General features: G+C 40.3%; 1 protein-coding gene across 1 annotated transcript in view; it reads left to right on the plus strand.

The window, feature by feature from the left end:
- The window catches only part of LOC124268473 (kielin/chordin-like protein), a gene marked incomplete at its 5' end in the record, with an annotated part of 49022 nt that extends 34972 nt beyond the window's left edge, over positions 1-14050 (plus strand). The window contains 14 exons of the mRNA XM_046703453.1: positions 2529-2702; positions 4034-4116; positions 4496-4604; positions 5456-5538; positions 5688-5790; positions 7078-7313; positions 7691-7844; positions 8200-8320; positions 8494-8608; positions 9212-9313; positions 10097-10261; positions 10734-10844; positions 11303-11483; positions 11819-14050. Coding sequence (XP_046559409.1) covers positions 2529-2702; positions 4034-4116; positions 4496-4604; positions 5456-5538; positions 5688-5790; positions 7078-7313; positions 7691-7844; positions 8200-8320; positions 8494-8608; positions 9212-9313; positions 10097-10261; positions 10734-10844; positions 11303-11483; positions 11819-12048 — 1967 coding nt within the window. The remainder of the gene's footprint in view (positions 1-2528; positions 2703-4033; positions 4117-4495; positions 4605-5455; positions 5539-5687; positions 5791-7077; positions 7314-7690; positions 7845-8199; positions 8321-8493; positions 8609-9211; positions 9314-10096; positions 10262-10733; positions 10845-11302; positions 11484-11818) is intronic.
- Between the last annotated feature and the right edge of the window lie 641 nt (positions 14051-14691).

Here is a 14691-nt window from a genome sequence, read left to right on the forward strand (position 1 = left end):
CAAACTGAAAGTAACTATGGCAGTGAAATCTTTGATGCTGTGTTGTGCTCTGTAATCATATTCTGCCATCTAGATTGTGAGTTCCATTAATTAATTTTAAGTTTTGATTATTCTATATTCCTCATCTAGGTTGTGAGTTCCTTTATTCTATATTCCCCCATCTATGTTGTGAGATCCATTATTCTATATTTCCCCATCTAGGTTATGAGATCCATCTAGGTCGTGAGTTCCATTGTCCTATATTCCCCATCTAGGTTGTGGATTCCATTATTCTATATTCCCCATCTAGGTCGTGAGTTCCATGATCATATATTCACCATCTTGGTTGTGAGATCCATTATTCTATATTCCCTATCTAGGTTGTGAGATCCATTATTCTATATTCCCCATCTAGGTCGTGAGTTCCATTATCATATATTCCCTATCTTGGTTGTGAGATGCATTATTCTATATTCCCCATCTAGGTTGTGAGTTCCATTATCCTATATTCCCCATCTTGGTTGTAAGATCCATTATTCTATATTTCCTATCTAGGTTGTGAGATCCATTATTCTATATTCCCCATCTAGTTCGTGAGTTCCATTATCATATATTCAATATCTTGGTTGTGAGATCCATTATTCTATATTCCCCATCTAGGTTGTGAGTTCCATTATCCTATATTCCCCATCTTGGTTGTGAGATCCATTATTCTATATTCCCTATCTAGGTTGTGAGATCCATTATTCTATATTCCCCATCTAGGTGTGAGTTCCATTATCCTATATTCCCCATCTTGGTTGTGAGATCCATTATTCTATATTCCCTATCTAGGTTGTGAGATCCATTATTCTATATTCCCCATCTAGGTCGTGAGTTCCATTATCATATATTCCCCATCTTGGTTGTGAGATCCATTATTCTATATATCTAGGTTGTATCCATTATTCTATATTCCCCATCTAGGTAAGTGAGTTCCATTATCCTATATTCCCCATCTTGGTTGTGAGATCCAATATTCTATATTCCCATCTAGGTCGTGAGTTCCATTATTCTATATTCCCCATCTAGGTCGTGAGTTCCATTATCATATATTCCCTATCTTGGTTGTGAGATCCATTATTCTATATTCCCCATCTAGGTCGTGAGTTCCATTATCCTATATTCCCCATCTTGGTTGTGAGATCCATTATTCTATATTCCCTATCTAGGTTGTGAGATCCATTATTCTATATTCCCCATCTAGGTCGTGAGTTCCATTATCATATATTCACCATCTTGGTCGTGAGTTCCATTATCCTATATTCCCCATCTAGGTTGTGGATTCCATTATTCTATATTCCCCATCTAGGTCGTGAGTTCCATTATCCTATATTCCCCATCTTGGTTGTGAGATCCATTATCCTATATTCCCCATCTTGGTTGTGAGATCCATTATTCTATATTCCCTATCTAGGTTGTGAGATCCAATATTCTATATTCACCATCTAGGTCGTGAGTTCCATTATCATATATTCCCTATCTTGGTTGTGAGATCCATTATTCTATATTCCCCATCTAGGTTGTGAGGTTCCATTATCTTGGTTGTGAGATCCATATTCTATATTCCCATCTAGGTTGTGAGATCCATTATTCTATATTCCCCATCTTGGTTGTGAGATCCATTATTCTATATTCCCATCTAGGTTGTGAGTTCCATTATCCTATATCCCCATCTTGGTTGTGAGATCCATTATTCTATATTCCCTATCTAGGTTGTGAGATCCATTATTCTATATTCCCCATCTAGGTCGTGAGTTCCATTATCATATATTCACCATCTTGGTCGTGAGATCCATTATTCTAAACAACCTAAGTGGTTCCATTATCATATATTCCCTATCTATGTTGTGAGTTCCATTCTTCTATATTCCCCATCGAGTTGTGAGTTCTATTATTATTTATTTCCCCATTCTATATTCCCCATCTAGGTCGTGAGTTCCATTATCATATATTCCCCATCTTGGTTGTGAGATTCATTATTCTATATTCCCCATCTAGGTCGTGAGTTCCATTATCCCCATCTTGGTTGTGAGATCCATTATTCTATATTCCCCATCTAGGTTGTGGATTCCATTATTCTATATTCCCCATCTAGGTCGTGAGTTCCATTATCCTATATTCCCCATCTTGGTTGTGAGATCCATTATTCTATATTCCCCATCTAGGTCGTGAGTTCCATTATCCTATATTCCCCATCTTGGTTGTGAGATCCATTATTCTATATTCCCTATCTAGGTTGTGAGATCCATTATTCTATATTCCCCATCTAGGTCGTGAGTTCCATTATCATATATTCACCATCTTGGTTGTGAGATCCATTATTCTAAACAACCTAAGTAGTTCCATTATCATATATTCCCTATCTATGTTGTGAGTTCTATTCTTCTATATTCCCCATCGAGTTGTGAGTTCTATTATTATTTATTTCCCCATCTAGGTTGTGAGATCCATTATTTTATGTTCCCCATCTAGGTTGTGAGTTATATTATTTTATGTTCCCTATCTAGGTTGTGAGTTCCGTGATACCCAGTATGATACAGGAGCGATGTGGATCCTGCCGGAGAACCCGTGCATCTCGTGTACATGCAGCGGGGGCCTGGTGACCTGCATGGAGGTGGACTGCTACGTCCCGTGTGATGAGCCTGTCCAGGTCCCAGGCCAGTGCTGCCCTGTTTGTCCCAGTGAGTTGCCATTCTGTCACCCTTCACTGTTTACCATTCATATTTCAACCATTAGCATTCATTATCAATACCCATTAACAATTTAAACTTTTTACCATTCACTGTCTAACATTCACCATTCACTCTTCCACATTTACCATTCATTGTTCAACAATTTCCATGCACTTACAGCTTTCACTAATATTTACCTGTTCATCTATTTCTATTCTCTGTTCAGCACTTACTGCTGCTAACTCTTCAGTATTCACCATTCACTGTTCAGCTTTCACTAATACCATTTACCATTCACTGGTCACTGTTCATCCATTCATTTCATTTACCATTCACTGGTCAGCTTTCATCTGTTCAGCACTTCACTGCATTACCACAGTCACTGTTCTTCAGTATTCAGCATTTACCATTCAGTTACCATTCACTGTTCAGCATTTACCATTCATTTACTGGTTTACCATTCACTGTTCAACCATTCATGTTACCATTCACTGCATTTACCATTCACTGGTCATTCAGCATTTACCTTTCACCATCATTCACTCAGCATTTACCATTCACTGGTCAGCATTTACCATTCACTGGTCAGCAGTTACCATTCACTGTTCAGCATTTACCATTCACTGGTCAGCATTTACCATTCATTCACTGGTCAGCATTTACCATTCACTGGTCAGCATTTACCATTCACTGGTCAGCATTTACCATTCACTGGTCAGCATTTACCATTCACTGTTCAGCATTTACCATTCACTGGTCAGCATTTACCATTCACTGGTCAGCATTTACCATTCACTGTTCAGCATTTACCATTCACTGGTCAGCATTTACCATTCACTGGTCAGCATTTACCATTCACTGGTCAGCAGCATTTTCAGCACCATTCACTGGCATTTACCATTCACTGGTCAGCATTTACCATTCACTGGTCAGCATTTACCATTCACTGGTCAGCATTTACCATTCACTGGTCAGCATTTACCATTCACTGGTCAGCATTTACCATTCACTGGTCAGCATTTACCATTCACTGTTCAGCATTTACCATTCACTGGTCACATTGCAGCACTCATCATATATTGTTCAGCATTCACTGTTCAACATTTCTGTTCAACATTTTCTGTACATTCATCATTCACTCTTCAAAGTTCAGCATTTACAATCTGCCATTAACTATTCTGGGCCCCGTTCCTCAAAGCGATCGTAACACTAAGATGATCGTAACTCCCATACTTTAACATAGACTTACGACAGTCGTAGCGCTACGATCGCTTTGAGGAACAGGGCCCTGATCTCCCATTCTCTTGTCTCCATATTCACCTACTGTTTGTGTGTTTCAGCATGTAACTTTGAGGGTCGGCGCTACAAGAACGGGGAGGGTTTCACTCCCAATGGCGACCCATGTGACTACTGTACTTGTGAGGTGAGATATGCCCTCAGTGTCATGTTATAGTTGTGATATCCAACTTGGTTGTGATGATATACTTATAACAAAATCCTCTTTCTTGCAATATTCTAGCATTATCTCAATCAGCCAAATAGAAAATCCTTTCTTGGGGTAGTTTAAAAATGGAGTCCTGATGAATACACAATGCCATTTAGAAAGTGGTTAAATGTAACATATTTTATATTTAGGATTAAATTTTCTCAGTAAAGTTCTGATTGTAGTACTTATGTTAGGTTGAGTCCCATCTGGGATTTGAACCCATGCTTTCAGAGTCAGACACATAATCCCCAGGAGTGTGGATGTCTATTTTGATCACCATGACGATGATTGTCTTTATCCATGTCTCTGTTCCCAGGATGGTCACCTGAGGTGTGTCCACGAGGCATGTCCCAGCACCGCCAACTGCCCCCCAGAGCAGCTGGTTGCTGCAGCCCCAGGAGAGTGCTGTCCTTCCTGTGCTGGATGTGAGTTGTCTCCCCTTTCTACATGCACACTCCCGACTTTAACTGCTCAAATTGGTCCTTTCATTATTTATCCAATCTGGAGGTCAAAGGGGTGCTTTTGGGAGGTGAGGTAACACGTGGAATGATATCACATTCAAGATTATTGCACTTGTACAGCAATGTGTGATTGGGTGACTGCTGGTGACCAACACTCATGCTGGTTGTAAAGGGCTAGTCCCTGAAATACTTTGCCCCAGTGTTAACATGGATTCCTCACTCTGACACAGAATAAATTCTCTGAGCAAACCTTGTTTTATTCCCTTAACGCTGAGCACCAGTCAGGAACACAAAAAGTACCATCATTTTACATCTTGGTATGATGCAGCAAGTGATGAAAACCACCAACATTCATGAGGTATTTTTCCTGGCATTCGTCCACCTGGAAGCTGACTTGCTGTCACAGATACTGTTCATAACAGTTATAAACCATGCTCAGTCACCAATCCTGATTCAAGATTAATAAGGGCGGTGGGGTAGGTGGTTAAGGCTTTCGCTCGTCACGCCAAAGGCCCGGGTTCGATTCCCCACATGGGCACAATGTGTGAAGCCCATTTCTGGTGTCCCACGCCGTGATATTGCTGGAATACTGCTAAAAGTGGCGTAAAAACTAAACTCACTCACACTCACACAAGATTAATTTTGGTCAACATCGTTCTCGGTAATAACATAATTATTGTATGGAATGGTGTTACAATGTTCGTGTCAGATCCATGCTTGAGCAACAGATTATCCAATGCATATGTGTATGATTTACTACATCACAGCTTACACTTGTATTTGGTTGTGTTGTGATGTGTCGTGTTGTGTTGCAGTCGGTACGACCTGCACCAGGACCGAGATCGGTCGACGTACACACCCACGCCCCGAGGAGCCTTGTTTCTACTGTGAGTGCAAGGTTAGTACACAGAGATCACGTGCCAGGTTGTAACACAATTACCATGTTGAATGATGTCCAACCATATTTCCTAAGACAAATCAAAAGGGTGGTGTATTCTTCTGTTGATGTATTGTGAGGGACTTATATCTACTCTGTATCCGACACAGGAGGACTTCCAGTGGGAATGTATGAAGGAACAGTGCAAGCCTCTCAGCTGTCCACCAACTGTCCAGATCTTCACACGAGGACAGTGCTGCCCCAAGTGTCCACGTAAGTAACTTGAATCAATCCAATCTCTTGGTCCTGCTCATTCCAACTCTTGGTCTTGTCCATTCCAATCTCTTGGTCCTGCTCATTCCAGTCTCTTGGTCTTGTTCATTCAAATCTCTTGGTCCTGCTCATTCCAGTCTCTTGGTCTTGTCCATTCCAATCTCTTGGTCCTGCTCATTCCAGTCTCTTGGTCTTGTTCATTCAAATCTCTTGGTCCTGCTCATTCCAGTCTCTTGGTCTTGTCCATTCCAATCTCTTGGTCCTGCTCATTCCAGTCTCTTGGTCTTGTCCATTCCAATCTCTTGGTCCTGCTCATTCCAATCTCTTGGTCTTGTCCATTCCAATCTTTAAAACCTGCCCATTCCAATCTCTTAGCCTTGTCTATTCCAATCTCTTAGGCTTCTCCTTTGCAGTCTCTTAGTCTTGTCCATTCCAATCTTTAAAACCTGCCCTTTCCAATCTCTTGGTCTTGTCCATGCCGAGCTCTTGGTCTTTTCCATTCCAATCTCTTACTCTTATCTATCCCAATCTCTTAGATCTGCCCATTACAATCTCTTTGTCTAGTCTATTCCAATCTCTTAGTATCAACATTTTTTCTGTTAGTCTTGTCCATTCCAATCTCTTAGCATGGTCTAGTCAAATCTCGTAGTTTTGCAGTTTAAATACCTATTAGTCATGCTCTATCCAATATCTTAGCGTCTTCAGATATATCTATATATCAAATCTTCAATGCACAGTGCTACAGTCAGATTTTCACAGTGATTATGCTGGGTTAGATTTGGTCCCCAGCAACCTATGCCGAGAGGTGACTCAACGGAATGGCTAGTCAGACTGGTTAGACATTGTACCCCAGTAGTGGTGGTCCGATTAATTGAAATAATCGAAGATTGGTCGTAGTGACTAAACGACCAAGCAATCGATCATAATTTCTCATAATTTTAATGTGCATTAACAAATTTCATAAATGACGCTAACCAATTATTTTCGATGATTGATCAGTAGTAATGAACCAATCATCAATTATGAGATTTTAACCAATTCCCAACACTATACCCCAGTGGCACATACTACAGCTCATGATAGGAATCATGGAATCTTTAGCTGTAGCCCTAAACAATCATACACTCAAACTTGATTAAACAAGGAAATAATGTCATTATTGCTTGGTTGTATTTATATATGGAACAATTATACTCCATTCCCAAATAGCCAGAGAAAGCATTTACTTTCTTTGTGTAAATCTGATGGTTTTGCCATGTGAAAGTGACAATGATTTCTTCATGTCAGCCTGCTATGACCAGACAGAAGGGAAGTACTACAAGGAAGGGGACGTGTGGTCAGCAGCCGACAACCAGTGTGTCACATGTCGGTGTGAAAGGTCAGAGGTTAGATGTAGCCTCCAGGAGTGTCCCCCTGTACAGTGTACAGCAGCGGAACAGCTTGTCCCCGACGCTACCGGTTGTTGTGAGGTGTGTCAGCCGGTTGAGGATGCTACATGTGTCTACTACGACACTGTTTATCAGGTACGAGACCATCCAAACCTTAGCCGTAACATCTCAGACCAGCATCACTTAGGGCGCTTCTCATAGATTATGCTGGTGTAGCACAGCTGAAATACTGTACACAATGGTGTTAACTTAACAGTTATGAGAACAGTTTCTAAGAGGTTTGTAAATCATTGTAAATAATTGCTGCTTTTGTGGACTGTTTCATTTTTTTGTTACTGAGAAGAGTTATCTATCTTGTTAACAAGAGTTATCTGTCTTATTGAAAAGAGTTATCTGTCTTGTTGACAAGAGTTATCTTTATTGTTGAAAAGAGTTATTTATCTTGTTGGAAAGAGTTATCATTCTGAAGGTTCTCTGTAACAGTTATCTTTCTTGTTGCGTCACCTCCCCAGCCAGGAGACGAGTGGCCGCTAGACGAGTGCACCCGCTGCAAGTGTATTGCTGGTAAAGTGAAGTGTGCAATTAAGAAGTGCCCTGTTCTGGACTGCACTCCTGATGAAGTTCCAACTGTTACCCCTGGCAACTGCTGCCCAGTGTGTCTCAAACGTAAGTTTGGACTAATGTCTTTCTCAACATGGCAATTAAACAATATGCAAATTACCAGTATATATCTAACATATATCTTATAAGTTGTTTGTGAGTTATTGTATTGATTTCAACTTCTTTGTTTTGTTCAGTGTGTTTATTTGGTACAGATGCTAGTATCATAGATGTTAATGATACAGCTTTTAAAATGCCACTTAAAAATATGAAATTAAATATTATATATCAGTCTAATAAAGCTGACTTCTTCAAGCAAATCGAGAATGACATCCATGATGTGAAATGGGACTTGGTGACAGGTTGGTTTCTGTTGATAACTGTCCCCCTCTCTGTATGTACCTTGTACCTTTTCCTCCAGAGCCAGGCACCTGCATCGTGTTCGGAGACCCTCACTACCGCAGCTTTGACGGCACCACCATCCACTTCCAAGGCATGTGTCGATACATCATGGCTGCAGACTGTGAGAACAACAACTTTACGTGAGTAAACAAGATTATTTCATATAGAGATAAGTACTTTGGAAACTGCACATGTTAAAATACGAAAATTGAATGCCAGTTATTTTTAGGCTAAATTACAGTCTTCAAATTAGCTGTTTGATTCATATTTCAACTGTCCTTTACTTTCAAACAAAAAACCTGTTGTGTTACAGAGTGGAAGTTCAACATGACGATCGGAATGCACCTGGGGATGTTTCCTGGGCGCAGAACTTCACCATCACCATGAGTGACATCATCATTGAAATGCTACAGAACCATGTTGTCAAGGTAGATAACTCTTTCCATTCAGACAGGAAGCTTAAATCATAATAAAGGTGCATACATTGTGTAATTCTGTCTCAACTCCCTGGGGATAATCCAGAGGTGCAGTATGCATGGAACTCGGGGTTCACAGTATGTTACCTCATCTCTCCTGAATAGAGGTGGTGGGGTAGGCTAGTGGAAGAAGTGTTTGCTCGTCACGCCAAAGACCTGAGTTCAATACCCAGGGTACAATGTGTAAAGCCCATTTGTGGTCCATGATATTGCTGAAAGCGGTAAAAAAACATACTCACTCACCTCTCGGAGTAGCCTCTGTACTAACTTTGTAACATCAAGTAACATTAATAAATGATCAACACACAACCTCAGATCGGTATGGCAGAATGTAGTCTCACGGTATCTGTTGTCACACAACTGCTTCCATATTTCCATCTGAAAGGGCTAGAGAAATATAATAAAACATGCATCAACACAACAGCACAACAACACACACTCAAGTTTTCTGTTGTCACCCGAGGACAGTTGTTGAAGAGTAACAGACACTGCCAATTGCTGATGATCTTTGAGTGTAGCTAACAGCCTATGATGTGAACTTGATCTTTGTGTTAGGTCAACGGCCGTGTTGTGGAATTGCCATTCCTGTATGGGTCACGTGTCCACCTGGAGATGTCTGGCAGCACCGTTCTCCTCAACACAGACATAGGCTTGAAGGTGAGATGCAACAGCATCGTGTACTTTACACTGTTCCCTATACAGCTTTCTACTCATTTCTAAGTATCGTGATCCTCATCTGTTCATCCCTTGGTCTGTCATGGACCAATCATTAAGGGAGCAATTATTGATAGGGGAAGGTGTCATGGGGAATTAGGGGTATCAGCAAAAATACTCTGTTGGGGAAGGTCATACAAACAATACAGGTATTCAGGTGATTAAGTGGTTATTTTATGAAAAAATATCTGGTTCTTGCAGTTTTTGTTTTAGACAGTCAGTGATAATCAGAGTCATTAACAAATATGACAAACATTAGGGAAGGGTAATTTTTATCTATACGTTAGTGCATCAAAACCACCCATGATCCCTTTTTCCCAGATGATGATTAATGTTACACATTTTTTACACCGCTGACATCACAAAATATTGTCATACAACAGAAAAAGAATCTGAAATCTCATTCTTCTTTCGTTTCTTTTAATTTTACTTCTGACCACTTTTGGTAACAACAAATAACTAATTTTGTATTTTGGTATTTTCTATGGTTGAAGAAACTTTTAGTCTTTGAGTATAAAACTTTATATATTTTCTTACATTACCAAGAAGTATGAAAGTTAAGTGGTCCTTTCATATGATGAACATGAGGTGTCATTACTATTGTTGAGTGATCCAGTCTATTATTTTCACTGCTATTTTTCCTTTTACGTCCAACAGAATCTGTTTCAGAAGATAATGGAGTCTGATTATTTTCTGGCAATGGTATTTTGTATTGTTATCCTACAGTTTCTGTGGAATGGGGACAGCTATGCTGAGTTGAGCGTTACCGGGGGTTACAAGAGGAAGCTGTGTGGACTGTGTGGGAACTTCAATGGTTTTCCCCATGATGATCTGCGGACCAAGTTTGGTCAAATCACAAACTCTCCAGCAGTGTTTGGCAACAGTTGGAAGGTGAGTGGAGCTTCAGCACAAAAGATGTAGTGTAGAAGAACGTTGTGCACGTTACTTCAGGAGCTTGTAGTGAATCACATTTCAATATTTAAGACTCATGTTTGGTAGAGCTCGGTGCCATTTTCTATGTTGAGCAGATCTAATTATTGGATGATCACAAATGTTCTTACTTAAGACGGTAGTTATATATATATCACTATTCTAACCTTCTAAATTTGACTGACAATCAATCTCATTAAAATCTATCTCTTCAGTATTCCAGCAAAAGAGGGAGAGTGTGGTGGGGTAGCCTAGTGGTTTAAACATTGGCTCGTTTTGCCGACAGTTTGATTCACCTCATGGGTACAATGTGAGCGTCCCATTTCTGGTTTCCCCCACCGTGATATTGTTGGAATATTGCTAAAAGCAATGTAAAACCATACTCACTCACTCACTTACTTACTCAAAGATGGGATATATGATGATGTTGCAGGCCAAGAAGCAGCTAGGAGCGGAGTGTGATGATGCCGCTGATGTAGATCCATGTACAGGAGCTGGATACCGCACCAGGAAGATTGCCACCACTAAGTGCTCCATCATCACGGTAGGAATGCAGACTTTTCAGTGTATTGATCAATACTTGATTGGATAAAGGAGATGATCGTAACCTCTGTGCTTTAACAAGATCTGACTTGCAGCAGGCGTAGTGAGATTATTGTACAGAACCACTGATAAATCTGTAAATAATCTGGACTAGACAATCCAGTGATTGACACCATGAGCAAAGATTTACGCAGTTGGTATACAATGTCTTGTGTCAACCAAGACAGCAAGTCTGACTGCCCGATCGTATCGTAATAGTTGCCATGCAGCAGAAGATTGATTCTAACTGGAACTTGACGGCTGAACCGATGATTGAGACTAACTGGATGGTATTTGCTAAAACCCTTATAGACTTATGGTGTATGCTTCTTAGCAGCTGATGTATCACACTATGTGCAAATGACATTTTGCCATTTTCTTTGAATGACCTTGACCCACTAACCTTCTGATGTATTTCAGAGCAAAGTATTCTCGCGATGTCACAAGGTCGTCTCCCCTGAACCGTTCTTCTCCTCATGTGTGTATGACATGTGTGCATGTGCAGACAACCCCAACTGTCTCTGTGACATCCTGGCATCCTACGCACATGAATGTGCAAAGGCCAAGGTCAAAGTCCAGTGGAGAACCAATAATCTGTGTGGTACGTGATCTCAAGTCTGTACAAGAAATATTCATTCTTTTGTCTGCAACTACATCATCACAATGTAATTGGGCACTGAGTGTCTTAGGTCATCATATTGTTTGGTTTCTTTGTATGATATATTCCTTCGATGTTTTAGAGCAGTGAGGTAGCCTATTGGTTAGTTCTCTTGTTACACTGAAGACTCTTGTTCGATTCCCTACATGGGTGCAATGTGTAAAGGTAATTTCTCGTGGTCCCTACTGTGGTATTACTGGTTTATTGGTAAAAACAGTATAAAGCCAACTAACTTTCACTTGGTGGCTTGTGACACTGACGTATGTATTATGTTTCAGCCTTCGAGTGCCCCCCTGACACTGGGCTGATGTTTGATGACTGTGGTCCTGTGTGCCCCCGGACATGTGAGAACCTGGACACGCCCCTCGGCAACCTGGAGGAGAACTGTTACAAGCCGTGTGTGGCCAGCTGTCAGTGCCCCGCCAACAAGGTCCTGCACGGCGGCCGCTGCATCACCCACGACAAGTGCCCCGAGCTGGAGAAGGTGACAGAGGAGGAGTTATCCTAGAGGACAGGATTTCCAAGCGAACTGGAGACAAGCTCTCAGCAGCAAGGGACTAGTGAACAGTATATGACATCAAGAAATACAGGACCTTGTTGGATACCTTTACTAGAATCTTAGATTAACTCCTGTACCCACACAGTCTTGGCAGTGCTAAGATGGTTTGTGGAATGGACCCTAAGATATTCATTATGTCTTTTCCCAGATGTCACTTAGTCCACTGAATGGTATTGATATTAAGAGTGCCAGGGGAAGGACTATCATGCTACTTCAAGGATCCTGCAGGCATTGCTGATACAAGGGCTACCCCGTCAGCCTGATCTGATACTCGGTGAACATTTTCTAGCCATCACCAGAGAATGAGACAATACTCTACTGATGTTTGAGCAGTTCAATTTTATACATGCCATGATTCACGTCTTGTTCAGTGTATCAATGTGTTGTGTTGTGTTGTGTATGTAAAAATGTTTTCCGCCATATATCGTCACAGAATATAGAGATGGTGAAGAGTCAGTGTACCTATTTGATAACAGTAGTCACCTTCACCTTCGTATCCATCACTGCCAGGAAAATATTTTAACAGATATTTTATTGTATTTTATAACTTTTAATAATCTGTTTAGGATTTATTAGACTTTTTATACGGTTTACAGAATGTTATATGTATCTTATGAAAATTGTAATGTTCACCATGAGGTAATATATCTCAAGCTTCAAGACATAAATAACTGCTGGCATTAGCCATATTGGACGATATGTATCCAAGGCAACAGGGATAAATCAGACAGTGCTCAACAGTGTTGTGCCACACCCAGTCACGATATGGCTGTAATATTGCAGATTATTTACTACCTTTTCTTCAGCATTAAATATGTGGTACGTTCATCGTGACTCAGGCAGCATGTCCGTGTCAGCTTCACTGCATGTTCCGTCCACAAGTGTATGTTTGGAGATAACGTGTGGTTGGATACATTGTCACCTGGTCGGACACAATGTATATTGTTTCTAACCCCTGCCCATGACTTGGTCAATGTTTTCAAAACAACATCCGCTCTTTGGCCACATTCGATGTTCATTTTTATAGTTCTAGGAGACGCCAACTTCAACATATTGAAAACCAAGGATGATTATTAAGGCCTTTGCAGGTATTTCAAAGAATTGAAACTTGTAAAACCCTGATGGCTTTATTTGTTGTTTTTCTTCAGCCTCTAGTCATTTGAAACAGAAATGAGTGGTCTGGACTAAATATTACAAGAAGAAAGTTGGGATGTCATTTGTAACACTTTTAGGTTTAAGGGGAGGAACATAAAGGCAGGTATCAGAAATTATTGGGGGCATTTTGTCAGTAGTCATATTTTCTGCTCAGCCAGTAACAACATTGTGAATTGGTGTTTTCATATTTACTCAGTAAAATGTATTAACTCAATGAGAATGCATGTCTGTCTGTATGTAGGGAAACCGTTTGGAAAGCTGGTACTGCTTTTGTTTCATTAATGGAATTCATGTAGCACTATCATTACACACAGTACAACTTTTATTTATGAAAAGCAGTTTTTAGTGGACATTTCATGTTAATCTTTTACTGTAAAAGTTTGATTCATTGTACAATGTTGATATTTTTTATAGTTCTTTCACTCTAAACAGTATACCCAAGGCTGTCGTAATTGAATACTACTGTTCAAAGTTTAAAGCTGTAATCTGTAACCCTTGGGATAGCATTAAAACAGAAATTCTTATAAGTGCTGAATACTCCATAGTGTATCGGTCACCTTACAAAGTCACCTGACCTTCTCTGGTGCTGATTGGATGGACTACTGTGTGAATTGTTCAATATATATCATGCTGTCAGTACTCGATTTATTATATACTCATTTTATACTTTTTTACATAACTTGTATCATTGCTTAGGCTGCATCATAGTAGCATGTCAGTTGTCATGGAAACCCCTGGTTTGTGCTCATTTTCTGCTCACTTGTCTGTTTTGTGTGATATAAACAGTTATACATCATGTTGATTTCATTATTGCTATCGCCTCCGTGGTGTAGTGGTTAGAGCGTCCGCCCGGAGAGCGGAAGGTCATGGGTTCGATCCCCGACCGCTTCATACCAAAAGACGTTAAAATATGGTACTTGTTGGTCCCTGCCTGGCGCTCGGCATTAATGGGTACAACAAGGACTGGTCGGCTCGGAGTCAGTATAATGTGTCTGAGTGGGGTATTCATGCTTCACTGCGGCATGGTATCTCAGTGAGCTAGCACTATAAAACCAGCTTTAGTCTGGGCTAGTACAAGCAGCCACACATACACATACACACGCATGCACGTCGTCATATGAGCGAAATATTCTCAAGCACGACGTTAAAACCCAATTTCACCTCACCTCACCTCATTATTGCTTGTTTCCCTCTTTACCATATTCATCCGTTGTATGCATCCAAAGTTTCATGAATCTATGAACGTTTTGAGTAATGCTCTTTACCCCTATCCAAATATGAGAAATAAAGAAGGCTCATAACTCTGTAAAATATGTATGAAAGAGACAGTTTTCAAACGGAATATCATTATCACCACAATTATGTAATCTAAATCAATGTGGTGATGCAATATGTTCATGAATTACGGTATTCAAAATGTCATCTATAGTTTTCCAG

The sequence above is a fragment of the Haliotis rubra genome, unplaced genomic scaffold (assembly GCF_003918875.1).
Source record: "Haliotis rubra isolate DU_JTF1 unplaced genomic scaffold, ASM391887v1 Scf1382, whole genome shotgun sequence".
NCBI classification, from domain to species: Eukaryota; Metazoa; Mollusca; class Gastropoda; order Lepetellida; family Haliotidae; genus Haliotis; species Haliotis rubra.